Below are 22,260 nucleotides of genomic sequence, written 5' to 3' on the forward strand. Positions count from 1 at the left end.
CAAAACCAAAACCCAAAAAAAAAAAAAACAAAAAAGCAAACAAAAAAAACCACCATTGCTGAGACAAGTGAAAGAACAAGGAAAATAGGAGGCAAAGTATGCAGGTGTAGAGAGACATGAAATAGACACAGAGGAGAGAGAGATGGAGGGGGAGGAAGGGGGCAGGAGGAGGGGGGGAGGGAGAGAGAGAGAGAGAGAGAGAGAGAGAGAGAGAGAACCCAATAACCCAATGCTCTGTTACAGTTTGAAGAATGTGTCAAAGCATGTGGATTGATCAATAGAAGGTACACACCATCTACAGAAAATAAAAAAAATCATAAAGATAATAAAAACTGTTTTAAAAAAAAAAGTCACAAAAGCCATAAACCCAATAACAAAATGAAAACCTGTCATTGACCATCCAGACAACAGCGCTCACAGAATTAGGGGAAGACTGAACCAAGGAATAAAAAGGGAGAGGCAGATATGTGTGTGAGGAGTAGGGCAAGGCATGGCAGGGGAAAGGAAGGCATGAAAGAGGCACTGACCATGGTTGAAGGCATGTTCTTCAGCTCAATCAGTTGGGTCACAGGAATGTCTTCGATATCCGGGTACAGCAGGAAGCTCAAAATGGCAGGCACTCGTTCTCGTGGGAAATCTGACACACACACAAAAAAACAACCACAAAGTTTCAGAGCAGGAAACTGTTCTGGGTTTGAGTTCACAATTCTTACACACAGCAAAAACATGATTTATTTGGGGCTTCTTCCATCCACCTCCCCTTCCACCCTTCAATCCCCTTTCCCTTCTGTTTTCTTCTAAGGAATAGATTGTACCAATAAATAACAGGTTCCTATCTTTTTCTGCCACTGTAAAAACATTCCTTCACAACAAAATAAACTTTTATAACTCATAGTCAAAGTATCATATCATGAAATCTGCAACCATACCATCTGTCACTCTACAAAAATGAACAGAACAAGTTTGGGAGGAGAAAAAAAAAGAAAGAAGAGAAGTCCCTTTTCAATCCACTTTCTGACTAAATCTTCAACAATGTCACTGTAACAATGTCACCGTCTACTCCCCCACCCCCTTACCTCGTCGAAGGGATTTGAGCAGAGCCTCTTTCTGATCTCTGCCAATTCCGTAAGCGTCGCGTCCTCGAAGCAAGTTAGAGAGGAGAAGGTGCAGAGCTTCTACACCTGCGTCCTGCAACCCTCCCTCTTGCCGTCCGTCTGCAACAAGTAAGGTCAAAGGTTCCCATAGTCTTTTCACAGCCAATAGAGCAGTGATTTCATATCCACTGTGTGTTGCCCCACTTATGTACATATGTCACTAGGTGTAGTGTGTACACGTACCTCTTCAACCAATGTAAGATACACAAAGATCACATCATCCTCCACCTGCCTCCTCCCCTCCACATCCTCAAAAGATCTTGGAAAGCTAACTTCATACACAGTTGTTCTCATTCAAAGAAAATCTACACGGAACAGACAAATCTTGGGACTAGTTTAGTAGTGACAAGACAATCAAAACAAAACAAACATAAAAGACATGCTTAGGGCAGACTTGTGCCTACTGGGTATGGATGGAAGAGGGACACTTTCTTTGGACTAATGAGTAATGTTCTCTCTCTTTCTTTTTTGGCTGAATCACCCACAGTGACCTTGAAGAAAGGAAAGAGAATGCATTGGTAGGAGCAGAGAGAGAGAGAGAGAGAGAGAGAGAGAGAGAGAGAGAGAGGAAACTTTTTTGTTTTTGTCTAATAGTGAAATATTTCAGTAACGTTGATCATCAAGACGTGGGTGACAAACTAAAAGAGTCAAGACATGGGTGACTAAACTAAAAGAGTCAAGACATGGGGAAAACAAAATACTAAGCACAAATAAAAAAAACAACAACAACCACCCCACAAGGATTTTAAAGAAAAAAATGCACTTATGACACCTACCCCCAAACTGTACTCACAAGAATGAAGCTTGGATTTCACACAACCTGCTTTCTGATTTATAACCATATCCATAATTTTCAGTCAAAATATACTGAGCACCTGACACAACAAGACATGTTCCTGGCTTTGCCCCACAATCCTCTCCCTATCCTCTTCCTGTCACCCCCCCCCTCCCCCCCCCCTTTCCCAATAGCCTTCCCTCTTCCCTTTCCAGCTGGACTGGTTGTCACGTGTATTGTGTTAACATGACCAGCTGTGACAGACAATGGCCTGTCTGCCTGCCTAAGGTCAGGCTGACTGGACACCCCCTTTGTTATCAAGACCACTTCATTTAATCTTCCCTCCCCACTCGTCCCAAGCAAAACCCTGTAGTGACCACTCTCCTCTGCCCTTCTTCAAGCCCCTCACCACCACCCTCCCTCCCTCACACACATGACACACACAATCAATTTTGCCATGGTGTATCATACTTGGATGAGTATACAGTATAATACAGGGTGCAAGTTATAAATATTTCCTGGGGTGGACAAAGTGGTGGTGGAGAGGGCATGCATGAAATCCCTCTCCTCCCACCACCCCACCAGGACTTCCTAAGCCCGCTAGCTATTATTGGGCACAACAAAGAGGGCTTGTTATCCAGATCTGCTTGGCTCAGACCTGATCCAGACAGTTTCTGACCAGGGCTGTCAGATCTAAATATAGAGCTTTTCTGAAAATCTCTCTCCTCCCACCACCCCATCATTACTTATTCCTAAACCAGCTGGCTATTATAGGGCACAACAAAGAGGGCTTGTTATCCAGATCTGCTTGGCTCAGACCTGACCCAGACAGTTTCTGACTGGGGCTGTCAGGTCTGAATATAGAGCTTTTCTGATAAGAGCACAGGCTGTGTATGTCTGCATGTTTGTGTGTGTGTGTGTGTATTTCATATCAGTGTAAGTGTGAAGAGAGAAAGAGAACAGATTAGACTGTAGCTGTGTCCAGGGAGAGCCAGAGGGGGAGTACTGAGTTGTTTTCAGGAAAGTGAGCGAGAGAACTTTAACTGTCTCCATGTGTGTGTGTGTGTGTGTGTGTGTTCAGGGAGGGATGATAAAAGTGATGTGGGAAAACCTGGAATGCAAGGTCATTCCCTTAAGGGCTCAGCCCGCAACACTTTGTTGCAGTGTGCTACATTACTAATGCCTGGAAGTACAGAAAATAACGGATCTGCAAGGCAGCACTTATAAATTATATAAGCACAATGCAAATGTGTTATATGAACAAATAATATTTATTCCACTTGGGGGGTTCTTCATAAAGGAGTGAATAAAGACAGAACATAACATGAACTTCGTATCAAAAAAAATTAAATTAGGATTGAAATAAAAAAGCTGAGGGATACAACAGTTCAATATTATCTAAATAAAAGGACCTGAGCACAAAATTTAGAAGTTTTTTAAATACAAAAACTGAAGCAAAAACCTACCAAAACAATTTTTTGTTTAATACATTATAAACATGTTGGTGTACCCCCACCTCTCTCAACATAGCTTTCAAATCCACTAACAGGCACATGATTTCGTAGCCACACACAATCATACAAGCACACAGATGTACACATTAAGCATAATGCAAATAATGCTTACATTAACGGAAACAGAACACCACAAACATTAACAAAAAAACAAACAAACAAAAACCCCCCACAACTCCATACTGCACACAGGTGTTGGAGTAGCAACTTGATAATGCCCCAGCCAGCCGAATAAAACATACAATCATGGAGTACACACAATCAATATTCATGTCAACAACATCTGGCAATATGTATGGCATCTATTATATTATTTAGCATGACAAAAAGGAGAAAGACAATATTGGTCTGTGACTGGGAGCTAGAGTGAGAGCAAGAGATAGAGACAAACACAGAGGGGGGAGAGAAACAGCGACAGACACGGCAACACACACACACAACCAAGAAACAGAAAGACAGCAAGAAAAACAGGCTCATTTATGATGCATTTTCTATCTTATTGATAGGCACTGCAGTATTTTTCATTTTCACATACTGGGCATCTCCAGTCCCATCTGAACAGATGACATTCCATCAGATTACTGCATTTCTTGTAACTCAAGTTCTTCCCCAAAACTGAGCTTTATCTTTTTCCTTCTATGCATCTGAGTGAACTGGTAATTTTGATCTTTTTTTTTGTACCCTGTTTTATAACATCCATTAAAAAAAAAAAAAAAAAAAAAGATTTATGAAGATCAGGGTGGGGGGCCTGAAGCAGGTTGGAAAAGGCCTGACCAGTATACTTATCTTTACAAACCTGCACCCAAAAACCAACAAAAAATCAACAAATCAAAGAAAAACGCACAAAACCACCAACAAAAAGATCTACACAAAGATACCACTGACACTGCCCTCACCATCAACGTAGGAGTGAATCAAGTCTGGGATTTTCTGTCTGAGGAACTGGGTGGCGTACTGCACAGTGTCAGGTTTTGAAGAGTTGAGCAGAGCAAAAGCATAAACCACTTCTTGCACGCGGTTCAGCTTCAACACTTTGCTCAGTTGCGGCAGCAGCTGGGCTGAAGGCTTCAGAGTCTGAAGGCAAAGCAAAAGCGGAAAAAGAATTAGGATTCAGCAGGTGATTTCTTTTTTTTTTGTTATTTATCAGTTATCTTTTGCTCTATGAAGCCTCACAGGGATAAAAAGTATATATATATATATATATATATATATATATAAAAAAAAAAAAAAAAAAGCCTGTAAAAATGAGCAAACATAAAAAAAACAAACTTTTTTTTCTTTCTTTTTTTTTTTTTCAAAAATGCCCCGCCAATGATAAGATTGGTTGGATCCATCCATCCATCTCACACACATACATTTGTACAGATTAGTTGCATTACATTCATCTCATACACACCCACACACATTCCAACACACACACTCAGCTCATACACTTGCACTCTCTCTCTCTCTTACCTTTTGATGGTGTAGTGGGTTGTCAACAGCGTAGCAAAGGATGGAGACAAAGTTCGGCCTTCCCAGGAAATGGCCGTTGTCAACAGTTAAATACTGGATCTGAGAAACACACAAATCTCTTTCAAGTCTGGCCTTAAACCCCACTTCTTCACAAGATAGCCTCCCTCCCCTACCTCTTCCTTGTCTTCAGTTCCTTCAATTTTAGAGTTATGTATGCGTGTAAATGAGTGGTGTGAAAGTGCTTAGATTTATCTCTGCACAAGATTCAGCACTATATAAATACTATCATTATTAATATTAAGGGAGTCCATCATTTAATATCACTATCACGTATAATCTCAAGAATTTCAGCAGCAGTCTTGCAATTCTCTCCGGTTCAACTGGAGAAAAACGACTTTTACATACAGATTCAAACTGCGCTTGAGCCATTTCCCCCAATTTCCAATGACTGATGAAAATTGAAAGGTCACCACAAACCATTCTGATGGGTCTTCACATTCTAAATCTAATAGCAAATTCAATATGAAAATATTTCTCTGGGTTATGTAACACATAAAGCAACAATCAATATTAACCTATGAAACATGCTACTGATTTACCCACTGCACTTCAGTAATTAGCCCAACCAAAAAAAAAAACAAACAAAAAAAAAAAACAAAAAAAAAAACAACAACAACAAAAAACAAACAAAAAAACCCCTACCACCTCACAAAGTCACAATGAACTTGATCCCGCACTCAATAGTCACTGATAATTCAGTTCTGTTTTTTGTTTTTGTTTTGTTTTGTTCTCTCCCTCTGTCTCTCTCACAACACACCAATTATTATACATTCTATCTCTCAAACTCTCACGCTAAAACAGACGTAACATATAGTCACACATAAGTATGAGAAACAAACACACATGGACATATTCTCTCTCTAAACACAGATAACACATACTGTGTCCCTAATCTTTCAAAAACATCAAAACAGAAATGGAGACAATGAACTGAAAACTCTACTGACCTGGTACAAGTCTTTGCCAGAACTTTTACCATCCCCGCTGAAATCTATATGAGACAAAAGGCACCGAAAGAGATGCCTGTCTGCTTCAGCCCCGTGCTTGGCAACCAGCTAAAAACAAACAGAAAAGCCTCCATGCAAACATTTCAGCCAATAAATGATTCTATAAAATAAAAATAAAAAACCAATGAAAAAAACAACCACAAAAACCAGAAAAAAAACACACACAACACAGAGTAGATCAGTAATTATTCATTGCATGTTTTGAAAATACCTATGGCTGAAACAAACAGGAAGACCCCAATGCAAACATTTCCACAATAATCAATACATGCAGTAATATATATATATATATATATATATATATATATATATATATATATATATATATATATAAAAAACCCTCTCCACTAAGACATTTGTTTCATATGATCCATAATTATCATACTTAACCACAGCATTTTTTCAAGGATGCATTAAAGTTATACAATACTATTTCTAGTATTAGTACCAATAGCAGTAATAGGTTCAGATAGGAAATTAAAAGCAAACTGCTTGAAGCATTGAACCATCAGGACCAGCAAAAACCATCACTCAAGAGATCAGACAAAATGGTTAAAAATCAAAATGGAATTGAAGCTTTCATAGAAGAGCAAAGATTGTGCAACATTGGGAAAAAGGGTCTTCATAGTTCATTTATCACTTTAAAAAAATTTACATTTTGTGGTCACTGCTCTAGATACCAGCCCTCTGTGAGAATTCATTAGCAACATCACTGTGGCATTTGAAATCCTTCACACTGGAACTACTTCACATTTTAGAAGATGAATTAGAAGATAAAGATGCTCTGATACAATAGTGAGGCACATACTGACAATTAAGAATAAGAGCTTGAAGGCTTGAATCCCAATGGAATGTTCAACTCCTGCACAGTTTTATAAATGCAATGAGAACAAATGGAAAGACAAGCACCAACACTAACAGAGAACTGAGAAGTGAATGACAAAGACGAAACCAATACTCATTATACTGTGGTCACCATAAGAACAGGGCGTAACGAACCAAAGTTTTTCCCCCCCATTTTATACTGATCAATGATAGTAAAGACGGAATTGGTGAGGCTGTGGAGAATCATTTGAGACTGTCGCCAATGTGATAACAGATAAGGCTCGATAAAATTACTTTGCGTTTCCTTTCATAATTAATCACACTTTATAGTTTATATGGCTTTACCAAGTTACTCTGAACTTCCTTTCACAATTAAAAAAGGGTGATACCAGCACTTTTGCTGTAATGGAGAGATGGTCAGGAAATCTGAGCCAATTTCTCTCCTTCACTTCTATGCCTGACGTGTGCCAAGTTTACGTAAATTAAAAAAAGAACAATTTAGAAATCTTTACGAGTTACATTTTGACTATATCTCAGCAATCTGGTGATGCTTTTTTTACTTTATAATTTTTTTCTATCTGAATTTTACACTTATTTACAGTCACAAAGACACAAAAGATAAAACAGATGTTTTAATATCTTAATAACAGCATAGTCCTATCCACCATACTGAGAAACAAGAAGCTAAAATGCATATATATGTAAATGTATATATGCAGATAGTTCATTTCTGTTGTAAACAATGGAAATTGGAAAACATCATACTTGCATCTGCAAAGGTAGTTTTCAGTTTCACCAACTAATCAACTAATTCACAAAATAAGAAACAAAGTCACAGAAGATGACATTATTTTTCATTCTAATAATAATCCCCCCCCCCCCTTTTTTTTTTTTTAAATCTTTTTTTCTTCTTCCTATATTTTTTTTTCACAGACGAAAATAAATCTTTGAAATAGTCAGAAACAGCTTCGTAATGGTATGCAGTTTCTTTGTTCTTGACTTTGTCACTATTTTGTGATACAGTTTTGTGAGAATTTCCTATCTTTGAACATTAATGTAACCAAATCTCTTTTGTGTGTCTCTTTCTTTGACTGAACATGTGTTTGCAATGACAGGTCACTACAGACTGGGTTATATATTTTTCATCAAAAACAGGCTGGATCTGCAAAACCATGCAGAAAAACTTTGATTTACTTCTCTGCTGTCAAACCTGCAGAATTTTCCAGTCATTGTGATAAAATCAGGTGTCCGAACATGGTAACTAGTGACATATTATTTCCTTTTACTCATGTTACTTTTAACATTGAACAGTAATGATGAAATTCTTATTCACTCAATAAATTGTGCATGACAGCCATATCAAGAGATGTGAGCTGACTGCAGCGCTTCTGGCTACTAAAAAAATATGCGTCCCTAACACTTTGATAATCAATGCAAAGGGCACACTGCACATTCATCAAGAGGATCGATTCTTGGGAAGTTAAAAAACAACAACAAACACATTATAATTGATCCTTTTTCTCTTTCATTTTTTCTAAGAGTGATAGACCATAGGATCCCAAATATGTTCAATCTATCACAAAATCACAAACTCTGGGAGGTAAAGAAGTCACAAATCTCCTACAAGTTTCCAGACCAGATTTCAAAACTTTTTTTCTATTTAAGTTTAAAAAATGAACAGGTTTTTAATGCACTTTTAACAAATTTTGTTTCACATTCTGCTGTGTAAGAAAAGAAATGCATAATTCGTGGTCACAGTTGTCACTGCATGTCACCAAGACATTTAAGTTCTCTTTGGGTGCAATAGCCTGTTGTGATTTTTCCGTGCAGCATCACAAAATGCTGCATCTGCTTCTATGAATGGACGAAAGAATATATGAGATTATTCTCTAGATCCTGTGTGTCAAAGCACGACTGCATGTGGGTCGGTTGTCTTTTGTGACAACAAAAACATGCTGCCAGCTTTAAAAATCATCTGCAATGACCAGTTCGACAGAATACATTGTATGAAAAATCGTCTCCACTGACATATTCATTCAGTTTGTACTAAATTCGAAATCAAGATTACGAGTTTTTGTGCGAACATATGGTCTGCAAGACCTTTTGGTACCGTCTTGATTTGTGGTCAAGATCTAAACAATGACAAACATCACAAAGGCTTCCAAGTAACATCAATTTGTGATTGGCAAGTTTTCATACAAAAACTCCCTACTGATGTCAAAAAACGGCATTTTGCCAGCCACCTCTTACTTACGAAATTTTCTGTAACAATAATAAATAATCTATATAACAAACTTTGTTTTATGTCCACTCAACATCTCAGATCTGGACTGATCGCGAGACCCAAGTCGGTCCTGCCGAGGACGCTTGAATATGGCGTCCAAGCTGCTCGACGCTGAAGAAAATCAGGTTATCATCCAAAATACTGCATTTTGTTAGTATGCTGGACATCATAAAAAGACAACACGTTAGAAAATCCAATATATAAATAACTGACTCAACTAGCAAAATCGTCAAAAACTCACCTGATTTATTCCAGTGACGCTTGATTTGTAGTTTTTCTTGGTGAGATTGGCCACTGAAAAACTTATCTCTGCCAGAGCAAAGGAAAGCGAATCTAGATTCATATTATTCCATACACACAGAAACGAAAGCCCCAAATAATATTCAAGGCTTTCTCAAAACAAAAATATGTACAAATCTCTGATACTCTTGGTGGTCGGAAACGGGGCCTAATGGGGGCCAACATCAGGAAAGTTCCTGCGAATCACCGCATCGTCACAATTCCCGACATGGCGTCTAAGCTTTCCCAAGTCCCGAACGGGTAACCACAACATGTGGTGACACCACTGTTCTGTTTTAGGATTGCTTCCAGCTTCACAGATGGAACGCGGAATAATAAAACTGATTTGGATTCCGTCCTTGTTCTTTTGAATCTGACATCGCATTAGAACCGTGTGCGGTGCTTTTCTGATGTAAAGAGCACAAGTAGATAACTCTATTTTTAGCATCCTAATTCATTGCACCTATTCAGTATTGGTTACATTTCCATGGTTTGTGGGGACGAAAAATGAAAAAAAACAAAACAAACTGCGGCAAGATGGTGACACGTTACTGCCGGGAGTTCACGGTGACTGAATCTGCATCAAAATTGAGTAAAATAACATCACGTACAAAATAAGAGTAGAAATCCACCTAAAATGGGTTACAACATCTACTAATGGTAATATCGTTTCCGTGATACATGCACACAAATTACCAGTAAAACTGATACTGAGGCCGGTGCAACTGATTACTCGGTACAGTTTCAGTTTCAGTTTCAGTAGCTCAAGGAGGCGTCACTGCGTTCGGACAAATCCATATATGCGCTACACCACATCTGCCAAGCAGATGCCTGACCAGCAGCGTAACCCAACGCGCTTAGTCAGGCCTTGAGGAGAAAAAGAAAAGAAAAAAAAAGGTGAATAAATAATAGATAAGCTTACACAAATAAATAAATAAATAAATAAATAATAACTATAATGTAAAAAAAAATAAATAAATAAATAATTTTTTTATTATTTTTTTTATTTACTCGGTACAGCCCACTGAGAGGATGCTAAACTTCGAAGACTGCCTCTCAGTGCTTTTGGTTTACCCGGCCGGGCAGCCGCGGGCCGCAGACTCCGAATTGAAAAATAATTTGACAAAATGACTGAGAACAAAAATGCACCTGTTGTTTGCATTATTTCTTTCAGGTTAGTTCAGGTCACGGCAGTTCCCGGTTAGTTGTTATCCCCGGGCCCGGCGGCCGGGGTCGCCGGTCCCAGCGTCAGTTGACTTGCAGTCGACTGACGTGACCAGTACCCGATCGCCCCGCAGTGAAACTTGAAGGGTGCAGTGGGGGGAAGGGATCAGTCAAAATTGAAACATACTGACAAAACAAACTGACAAACAACAACAACTAGGCTGAACAAAAGACAACAATTACCATCTTGATTTTTTTCAATGTAAGAAAATGATAGTCGTTCACCGGCACCGTGACTGACACACACACTGGCACACAGCCTCGGACACTGACACACACTGGGCGGCCGGCAAACACACACACACACACACACACACACACACACACACACACACACTGACTGGCTGACACGGCACACATACACCAGTGGCACACTGACACACACACACACACACACCGTCACACACACACACACACACACACACACACACACACACACACACACACTGGCACTGACTCACTGCCACACTCTGACACACACAAACACACACACACTGATACACACACACACACGCACTGGCACACACACTGACGGACACGTGACAGACACTCTGGCTCGACTGACACCACTGAGTGCGGGGCACCAGTCAGTGACACATACACACTGCACACACTCATTGACGGACACACACACACACACACACACACACACACACACACACACACGTGACACTGACACAGTGACACGCACACTGGCACACACTGTCACACACACACACACTGACACATACACACTGACACACACACTGACACACACACACATCATAGTGTGTGTCTGTTTCTGATATTATTATTATTATTATTATTATTGAATTGTTACTGTTAAATGTAACTGTATGTTAGTAATGCATTTTTTGCCGGGTAGTCTTTCTACCTTTTTTGTTTTCCTCAGTCTTCCCTCGGCTTTCCTCCCCAGTGCCCCTCCCCTTCCCCCGCCCCCCTGCCCCAGGCGTCATTTTTTTAAATTAATTAATTTTTTTAATTGTGTAATATCACTGATAGTGAAAAGACGCTAACTGACTAAAGAACGAACACATCAGTCGACTGAGTACACTGGCATTCACTCAAAGTGAAAACTGAAGCCGGAACACACACACACACACACACACCACCCGCATACGGCATACACACGGCACACACACGTCACACACACACACACACACACACACACACTCACACCGTCACACACACACACACAAACTCACACACACCGACACGGCCGGATTCACTCAGTTAAGTTGCCGATTTATCATGGGAGAAAAAAAACAAAAAAACACCCCCCCCAAAAAAACAAACAAACCAACAACAACAAAAAAAACAACAACAAAAACAACAACAACAAAAAACCCCAAAAAACCCCAACAACAACAAAAAAACAACAAAAAAAACCCCAAACAAACCAACAAAACCCTAGAAAAACCGTTTCCCGCCTCGAGTCCCATAAATCATGCCACAAGGTCAGTTCTTCTTCACGGTTCAGTTCGGGTTTCTACAGCACTGAGCTCGGCTCGATATTGCTAGGGTAATTAACTCGGCGGCCGGGCGAGATAGGTTTCAAGTTCTTGATAACGACACTGAGGAGCAAGGAGGCAGTACAGTTATGAAGATTGCTTATCTGCCAATACATTGTCCGTCGGTGGGGTCAGTGTTTGCCGTTTCTAACTGAATCCACCATCGCCCTTTTGTAATAAGTCTCCTTGGCAAGGCCGTCACTGGAAAACTGCCAAACAGAGTGTCTAGTCATTCGGATGCGATGGTAAACCGAGGTTCTGTGTGCAGCATGCACTTGGCGCACTTAAAAAGAAAGAAAAGAAGAAGAAGAAAAGAACCCATGGCAACAAAAGTGTCAGTCTTCCGGCAAATTTCTGTAAACTGAAGAAATCCACTCTGACTATAAGTACACTGACAAAAATAATATGCACAATACACTCAAGGACTGGCCAATAGGCTGCTTTCAGGCATTTGCCCTGCAGATGTGGTGTAGCGTATATGGAATTGTCCGAACGCAGTGACGCCTCTTTGAGAAACTGAAACCGGCGGACTGTCTCACTGGACAGACTCGACGTCGACAGACGGAAATACTGACGCGTCATAACTTCTGCTTGTGTTTCCAGTTTCGGATAGGTAAGAGGTTCGAGACCGGTTCAGGAAAAAACGGTATGCCAATACGGGTATAGAGATCTTCCGCCATATACCGTCTGTGTATTGACAAGTTCTCATCTAAAAATATAGCAAAGGTCATCAAAGTTTAATATTGTGCTTCATGCAGGACGCTTAATTTTTATTTTTTACTTCTGTTAATTAGATTAGTTCTTAAAAAAGAAGCAGCTTATATTAACACGATTCAAACGCGAGAATTGCGTTTGTTGTGACCGGCTGTGATTACAAAGGGGTCATGCAGGTCAAACTGCTTCAGAACCCGGATCTCGTTCAACGATTGTTGTGGGTGTGTGTGTGAGTGTGTGTGTGTGTCATCGAGCTCAATATTCAGCCCAGTGGTGTGTGTGTGTGGTAAATGTTAAAAAGTAGCCTACGCCGTCATCATCATCATCATCATCATCATAATCACTCATCATCATCACCATCATCGTATCATCATCAGCATCATCGTCGTCACGGTCGTCGTCGACCATGTCATCAGAGTGGGTATCTTGTCTTTGTGTCAGTGCAGTATATTCTGTGTATTAGGCCTGATTTCAAGTAAGGTTGAACAGCTTGATGTCAAGTCATGATTGTTTCTATGTTTAGTTGTTGCCACGGCCGTATGCTATTTCATGCTTGTTTTCTGTCAGTGCAGTATATTCTGTGTATTAGGCCTAATTTCAAGTAAGGTTGACTAGATTGATAGATTGATGTCAAGTTATGATTATTTCTATATATAGTTAATTAGTTACAGTATGCTATTTCATGCCTGTTTTATTTATTTATTTTATTTTATTTTTAACTGTGGAAATTGTATGTGTTTGTCAAATTATTGTGAATTATGTCCGGCCATGCTAGTTTAACTTCAGCAGATTGTGCTATTTTATGCCTGTCTTCTTACTGTGGATATTGCATGTTTATCATTATAATTATTGTATGTGAGGTTTACATCAGCTTATGATTTAAGCATTGTATGTCTTTTTATATAATCATATTGGATGACTGTAATTTTCAGGCAATGTTTTACGAGTGTCACAGCAGGCACAGGCCTACCTTTGTACACATTGGTTTCTGTTGTTATAATAATAAAGCATTCTGTATTCTTTCTCGGGTTAACACAGTGTCCAACAAGTCCACAACAACAGCAACAACATGCGCCTACTGTCGCAGCGAGACATCAGCGAAAATAGGCTGTTTACTAAACTCCACTCCAGTATGATGCACCTGACAAGTTTGTAAGGAACGCAACTCCTGTCATGTCTTTTTTTTTTCAGGCAACAATTTCTCTCTCCCTTTAAATGAAAATTTCAAAGGGGCATCCAAAAGCTGTTTTTCTATTGAAGGGTTTACCCCCAACCCGCACCCCTCGTCTTCGATTTTCCTCGCTCTTCCCCCACCCCTGCATTGAAAGAGAAATCTGTGTAAACTCACTTCAAAATGATGGAAGAGAGAGAGAGAAAGAGAGAGAGAGAGAGAGCACATGAACCAAAGTTATTTCCTTTATTCCTTTCTGTTACATATTTCTTGATTTAGTATAATAATAATAATAATGGATACTTATATAGCACACTATCCAGAAATCTGCTCTAGGTGCTTTACAAAAACGCTTTTGTTAACATAAAACATTATATCTATGATACATACACACACCAAAATGTGACTACACACACACACACACACACACACACACACACACACACACACACACACACATACACACACACACATTATTTGCTGTGTCATGAATGTGCAGGTTAACGAAGAAGAGGAGGAAGAAGAAGAAGAAGAAGAAGAAGAGGGATGTTGTTGCTGCTGCTTCTGTTGTTGTTTTTACAACATTATATCTATGATACGTACACACACCAAAATGTGACTACACACACACACACACACACACACACACATTATATGCTGTGTCATGAATGTGCAGGTTAACGAAGAAGAGGAGGAAGAAGAAGAAGAAGAAGAAGAAGAGGGATGTTGTTGCTGCTGCTTCTGTTGTTGTTTTGAAATACACAGTTTCAGCTACACAATTTCAAATTCTGCCCACACAGGCCTCACTTGTGATGTGTCTGCTAAACATTGCATAAGCACAACGTTTGTCTTCGCGTGGTTTCGCCCGGTGCTACACCAGTTTTGGGCCCTCCCTATAATTCACTAATGATTCAATAATTAAACAATAACGCGATGACAAATTATCAGTCAGTTACACAGAAAAATCACTTTGTCCACAACAAAGATAAGTGATTTTTCCGTGCATTTGATGGACAGTTTATCCTTGAGCCCTCTCAATAATTTACTAATAATTCAAAAATTAAACAATAACTCGATGATAAATTATTAATCAAATACACAGAAAAATCACTTATCTTTGTTCTGGAGCTTGTAGACTGTCTGTTACACTGACCAGTATGATTTTAACACCTGGTAGACTTTTACACTGACTCACTGCATGATTTTAACATCCAGTTTTCAAATACACCATTTCAGCTACACAATTTCAAATTCTGCCCACACAGGCCTCACTTGTGATGTGTCTGCTAAACATTGCATAAGCACAATGTTTGTCTTCGCGTGGTTTCGCCCGGTGCTATACCAATTTTGGGCCCTCCCTATAATTCACTAATAATTCAATAATTAAACAATAACGCGATGACAAATTATTAGTCAATTACACAGAAAAATCACTTTGTCCAAAACAAAGATAAGTGATTTTTCCGTGCATTTGACGGACAGTTTATCCTTGAGCCCTCTCAATAATTTACTAATAATTCAAAAATTAAACAATAACTCGATGATAAATTATTAATCAAATGCACAGAAAAATCACTTATCTTTGTTCTGCTTTTATTTATTTATTTTATTATTATTGTTATTATTATTATTACCTTTTTTCATTTATGTATTTATTTATTTATGTATGCTTATAGTTGACTTCATCAAGTTTTTGCGCCTTATACATATTATCATTATTAGTAGTATTTCTTTTTTTATGTATTTATCTATTATTTATTCACCCTTTTTTTTCTCAAGGCCTGACTAAGCGCGTTGGGTTACGCTGCTGGTCAGGCATCTGCTTGGCAGATGTGGTGTAGCGTATATGGATTTGTCCGAACGCAGTGACGCCTCCTTGAGCTACAGAAACTGAAACTGAATCTGTTGTTGTTGTTGTTGTTATTATTAATATGATTAATGATAATAATAATAATAATAATAATATTATTATTATTGTTATATCCTTTCTTATCATATCCGTGCATCTGATTCTGTTTATGCTTTTCGCTCATCACTAAAGACTCATCTTTTTAAAACCTATATCTATAAGTACTCTCAGCTTCCTTTTCTCCAACACCACCCATGTCAGCTCACTTTGGATGTACGTAGAGTGGGAAAGGGAGAGTGTGAGTGGGGGGAGGGTTTTTTCAAAGAGTGGCCATGAGTGTTTTATGTTACTTGTAATATTTTCTTTTATGTAAAGCGCCTTGAGCTCTTAGTGAGAAAGGGCGCTATGTAAATGTACAGTATTATTATTATTATCATCATCATCACCTTGATATTATCTAAAATATATCTAAAAATTGTGCATAATTACAGAATAATTCAAAGCAAACTGATTTTTAGAGAAATGTTTCTGCTCTTTTTTCAAGAAAAAAAAATCAGACAAAACTTTAGAGATACGAAATTGATATATATTTGTACACTAGGAAGTAAAAGCTGAATGGTGCTCTGAATGTTAACGATTCCACATCAACACAATGTAGGTAGAACAATACATATTGATGAACATATTGATTCGATGATCTTCTTCTTCTTCTGCGTTCGTGGGCAGCAACTCCCACGTTCACTCGTATGCACACAAGTGGGCTTTTATGTGTATGACCGTTTTTACCCCGCCATGTAGGCATCCATACTCCGTTTTCGGGGGTGTGCATGCTGGGTATGTTCTTGTTTCCATAACCCACCGAACGCTGACATGGATTACAGGATCTTTAACGTGCGTATTTGATCTTCTGCTTGCATATACACACGAAGGGGGTTCAGGCACTAGCAGGTCTGCACATATGTTGACCTGGGAGATCGTAAAAATCTCCACCCTTTACCCACCAGGCGCTGTCACCGTGATTCGAACCCGGGACTCTCAGATTGACAGTCCAACGCTTTAATCACTCGGCTATTGCGCCCGTCGATTCCATGATCATATTGTATAGCTTAGTCTGGTGCCAATTTCTGTACACCGGTCTTTGTAATATTCCATGGTTATTCTTAAAACATCCTTGTCAACTTCATATGACTGTTTGAGATCTTTTTATTATCAAAATTTGTAGTGTTGGCTTTACTTTACGGATTCGATATTTGTTTTCAAAGAATTTGGCCATCAATGGAATATGTGCGAAGCATCCATAAGTTTTTGTCAGTTTTGCTATCATACCAAAAAAAAAAAAAAAAGACAAAAAAAAGACCAATGCATGGTTAAAAGCAAGTCCATCACAATTCAAACACCATTCTTTTGAAAATATACGCTTTGTCCAAAAAATGTAGGTAAGGTACATTATTACATTCAGTTCCATAGATAATGTAGAATCGTTCCTTAATTGTATCTTTGGAAAAAATTATACTTGTTGTTTGGGAGCACTCCCATTTTCATAGAACAACATTCGTCAAAAGAACATGATGATTGATATTCATCTGGAACCATAAGTTTAAAAAAAAAAAAGTTTTTCCTTTGGTTTCTGTCTGAAGCTCTCGCTGTTTCTGACTGCTTTTTCATATGGGGGAAAAAAAAATCCCTGTCTTTCTTTAATGATTTTTTAAATTTCGTTCTTCTTAGTATTGTTAAGCTAGGAAACCATTTTCCACGGTTTAAAAATTTTCTCGTGTTTCTTGCGATATATTCAAGCTCCTTTTCACGAATTGGAAGAAACCACGCCAACCAGTTTTAAGATATCGCTTAAAAAAAAAACCAGAAGAAAAAGAAGAAAGAGAGAGAGAGAGAGAAAAAAAAAGAAAAAAAAGAAAAGAAAAAAAGAGCCTTTTCCGGAAGTGGTCAAAACTCGTCTTCCGCCATTTTAACCTTTCTCGACGGAATTCAGATAAAAATCCAATCACACTTGGGTGGAGCGAGGAAAATGGGAGAAAAGAGAAAAGTGCCTAGTCACGTTTCCAAGGGAAACAACACCATGCCGAAACGGGGACCCGAACCCCGATCACTGGTGAACTGGTGATCCTGACGTCCAACACTTTACATCTGTCTTGGTCAGTTCTGGGTGTGCGTTAAAAGTTCCTGTTCATGTTGTGAATATTGTATTGTGTTATATTGTAATGTGTTGTGTTGTATTGTGTTGTGTTGTGTTGTATTACTTCTTGCCACAACAGTTTTCTCTGTGTGAAATTGATTCGGTGTATTGTATTGTATTATATTACCGTGACTGCCTTCTTTCCACAACAGATTTAAAAAAAATCTGTGTGTGAAATCAATTCGGTGTATTGTATTGTATTGTAGTACTTTTTGCCACAACAGATATCTCTGCTGTGGAATATCCCTGCTGTCCTGTCGCAGGCAAGACTCTGGCCAGATTGCTACTCAACCGTCTCATAGTGCACCTTGAGCAAGGTCTCCTACCAGAGAGCCAGTGTGGCTTCCGGAAAGAACGCGGGACTATCGACATGGTGTTTGCTGCCAGGCAGCTCCAGGAGAAGTGGCAGGAACAGAACGCCGACCTTTACTCCACCTATGTCGATCTGACCAAGGTCTTCGATACTGTTAGCAGAGATGGCCTTTGGAGAATCAATGGCGAAGTACGGATGTCCCAGAAAGTTCATCACCATCATACGGCAACTACACGATGGGATGCACGCCCGAGTCCAAGACAACGGAGAGATTTCAGAACTATTCCCTGTCTCCAACGGAGTCAAGCAAGGGTGTGTTCTTGCCCCCACCCTGTTCAGTCTCATGTTTTCAGCCATGCTGACAGATGCCTTCAGAGACGCTGACGTAGGCATTGGCATCAGGTACCGCACAGATGGCTCACTCTTCAACCTCAGGAGGCTTCAAGCAAAAACCAAGGTGAGGACAGACACCGTCAACGACTTCCTGTTTGCTGATGACTGCGCTCTCAACGCTGCCTCTGAAGATGACATGCAACACAGTGTCGACAAGTTCTCTGCTGCCTGTGACAACTTTGGCCTCACAATCAGCACAAAGAAGACTGAGGTGATGCACCAGCCAGCTCCAGGAAAGCCTTATGTTGAATCAAACATCTTCATCAACTGGCAGCAACTGAACGCGGTGGACAAGTTCACATACCTGGGCAGTACACTCTCGCGCACAGTTGTCATCGACGACGAGGTGAATGCCAGACTCGCCAAAGCCAGCGCTGCCTTCGGCAGACTCCATAAGAACGTTTGGAACAGGAGAGGCATCACCCTGGAGACGAAGCTCAAAGTATACAAGGCCATAGTTCTCACCACACTGCTCTATGGATGTGAATCATGGACGGTCTACAAACGCCACGCCAAAAAGCTGAACCACTTCTACACCACCAGTCTCAGAAAACTTCTCGACATAAAGTGGCAAGAGAAGATCCCTGACACAGAGATGCTCACTCGTGCAAACTTGCCCAGCATCTTTACCATCTTGATGCAGGCCCAGCTGCGCTGGGCAGGCCATGTAGTTCGCATGCCAGACCACCGGCTCCCCAAGAAACTGCTGTATGGCGAACTCCAACATGGCAAGCGCTCCCATGGAGGCCAAAAGAAGCGCTTCAAAGACACTCTGAAAGCTTCCAAAGTGGCATTCAGCTGTCCACAAAGGCGCCAAATCCTGTGAGGCCAACAGAATCGCTGCAGCAGAGCAACGCTGACAGGCCAGGAAAAGCAGTGCCAGCAAGTCCCCGACAGCCGCCACCATCCCCTGTCCACACTGCGTCAGAACCTTCCGGGCGCGGATTGGCCTGACCAGTCATCTGCGCACCCACAGAGCCCAACCCACCCACCCCCAGGATGACTAGATGGTCCTCGTCGATCCCGACGGACGAACCACAGTACTTTTTGCCACAACAGATATCTCTGTGAAATGGATTCCGGCTGCTCTCTCTCCCAGGATGGCGCGTCGCCAAAGTGCAGCACCACGCCATTTTTGACTCACTTGTGTAAAAAACCGTGAGTCTGTGTTATAACCCGGTGTGTGTGTGTGTGTGTGTGTGTGTGTGTTTGTGCGCGCGCACGCGCGCTCGCGTGTGTATGTGTCCGTAGTAAACTTTAACATTGCCATTTTCTCTGGAAATACTTTGTTCACCAATACCAAATTTGGCTTAAACATAGTAGGAAAAAAATCTTCACAGTCATACCAATAACAGGTTGAACGTCTCCCGAATTTAGCCGTATTTCTGAATTATTAACGGTTTATTTCGTTGATGCTCGATCCGGAATTCCGAAAACACTGTTAACACTTTGAGTTGCCCAAATGCAGGCAATGTGTGTAAAGAAGACGCCATGACCTCGTTTTTCCTGTTTGCAATTAAAAGCAAAGAAATACAAAATCTTGTCAGAACACATACAGTGACACTAACTACATTATTGACGTGTTTACTGCATATGAATATTTTTAAGTGGACACTGAATTAACTAGAATGAACATAAAAGAAAATTTGAATTGACCGTTTCACAGAGTTCAGGTCAACCTTGTCTACAGTGGTCTGTGCAGATCTTGACAAAACATGTTGCAAAGCCTGACGCGATGGCAACGTCTCCTTTACCGCCAAGTTAAAAGAATTTCTTCAATAATTGTCGGCTCGTTTACTGCATATGAATATTTTTAAGTGGATACTGAAGTAACTAGAATGAACAGAAAAGATAAATTGAATGGATGGTGTCGTAGTTTCTCAGTGAGCGTTCAGAGCTTGTCGAACATGGATCTCTGCAGATTTGTTAAAAACGGACACATATTGCATGTGTTTGATGCGATGGGAACATTTCCTTTACCTCGGACTTCTTATATCCGAGATATAGCAAAATAACGTGATTTAAACAGCGTTATCACTTCGGTTACCGTTGTAGATTTATTCCACTAAAATAAGATGCTAAAAATTAATGATAATTTTTGAATGTCATCGTCGAAGCCGCGTCAGCGCAGTGGATAAAACCACTCATTCTCGTTTCGAACACCTTTGGGTCGAATTTGTGTGGAACCCTTAAAAAAATTTTTTTTTAACGCGAAGCTTTATGTAATTAAGGTAGGTATGGTTAATTGTAATTGCGAACGATTCGTTTAACGGTTGCATTTCACAATTTAACGTCTGCTTCGATCATTTTCTAATACCTTTATGAATATCCATTTCCAAGAACCAGTCAAACAGTTATTTCTGTTTATTTCCGCGCTCTTTCTTCTCTTCATGCACCACTGCCGACCAGAGTTACAAACGTGCTCTCACAATCCTAAAATCAAGGGAAGCAAGTTGTGGGACTTGAATTTTGGCACAGTTTCAAATAGTTGATTTCAGTATGACCAGTGCTGGGAGAATTCAAGAAAGCATATTGGTGACAGGTCAGAGCGTGAGTTTTGACAGGAATCTGCAAAATAGTGTCGTTTGCAATTAGACCACAGGATATTTTGACGTGAGTCTTTGCGAACGATGCTGCACAATTACTTAGCACTCTGAAAAGGCTGTGTTTGTGTGCGGTGGGCAGTATGTGTGTTTAAATGTCTGTTTGTGTGCATGTATGATCTAAACCAACAATACAACAATCTGGTGCGATGTTCCAATAATATGTTATGTCTAATGAATTAAAGACCTGTTTCTGTGTGTTAATTATCTACATGACCCAAAGCCATCGTTCGCAGTTAGCTTTGCCCATTCGCATTTACCCTCAGGCACCCCTGCTATTTCAAACGTCGACAAAACGTTGAAAAGAATGAGCAGACGAATTTTTCCTGGTGCAACCAGTCGGAGAAAGGCTTCAAAACCAAAAGAACTACGTTATCCTATCTTATGACACGTTATTATTATTATTTTTTTTATACTACACATGTTGAGCTGGACGCTTCGACTGGACCGTTCGCAATTTGGCATACCTACCCTATACTAACTTGAACGAATGGAGATCACAGTTTCAACAAACTAATTTTAATAAGTTTCATTATCATCATATACTTTCTTTTTTTTAACGCGGATCTTTGTATAGTTATAATAACGAATAGAGAACACATTTCAAAATTTTTTTTTTAATCTTATAAGTTTTATTATCATAATCTTTTTTTTTTTTCCCGTTTGAGTGTATATCACAAGTGAGTCTTGAAGGCCTTGCCTTTGTTGTTGTTGTTGTTGTTGCTGTTGTTGTTGTTTTTTGTGCAAATGTAATTGTTTTACTATCAAAGTGGATTTTTCAGCATAATTTTGTCAGAGACAACTCTTTCTTACATGCTGCACACGGGACCTCAGTTCATCGTCTCATCTCGTGATGGACCAGATCAAGGTCCAGTGGAAGGGGAGGAAATTCTGGCGAGTGTGGGATCTGATTACGCTCGCTCATATTCTCTCCCTTC

At 39.8% G+C, this 22,260-nt stretch overlaps 1 protein-coding gene across 4 annotated transcripts in view; it reads right to left on the reverse strand.

Annotated features, from left to right (window-relative positions):
* Positions 1-9,598, reverse strand: part of LOC143300662 (CCR4-NOT transcription complex subunit 1-like) — a 70,577-nt gene extending 60,979 nt beyond the window's left edge. For all 4 annotated transcript variants that reach the window (XR_013057676.1, XM_076614496.1, XM_076614495.1 and 1 more), the window contains exons 1-6: positions 9,316-9,598; positions 5,906-6,013; positions 4,899-4,997; positions 4,340-4,517; positions 1,077-1,214; positions 528-637 (exon numbers count right to left, since the gene is read on the reverse strand). Coding sequence is in view for 3 of the 4 variants with exons in the window: in XM_076614496.1 (XP_076470611.1) it covers positions 528-637; positions 1,077-1,214; positions 4,340-4,517; positions 4,899-4,997; positions 5,906-6,013; positions 9,316-9,417 (735 nt within the window). In the remaining variant the exon portion in view is untranslated. The remainder of the gene's footprint in view (positions 1-527; positions 638-1,076; positions 1,215-4,339; positions 4,518-4,898; positions 4,998-5,905; positions 6,014-9,315) is intronic.
* Positions 9,599-22,260: the final 12,662 nt, after the last annotated feature.

Source organism: Babylonia areolata, chromosome 26 (assembly GCF_041734735.1).
Source record: "Babylonia areolata isolate BAREFJ2019XMU chromosome 26, ASM4173473v1, whole genome shotgun sequence".
NCBI classification, from domain to species: Eukaryota; Metazoa; Mollusca; class Gastropoda; order Neogastropoda; family Buccinidae; genus Babylonia; species Babylonia areolata.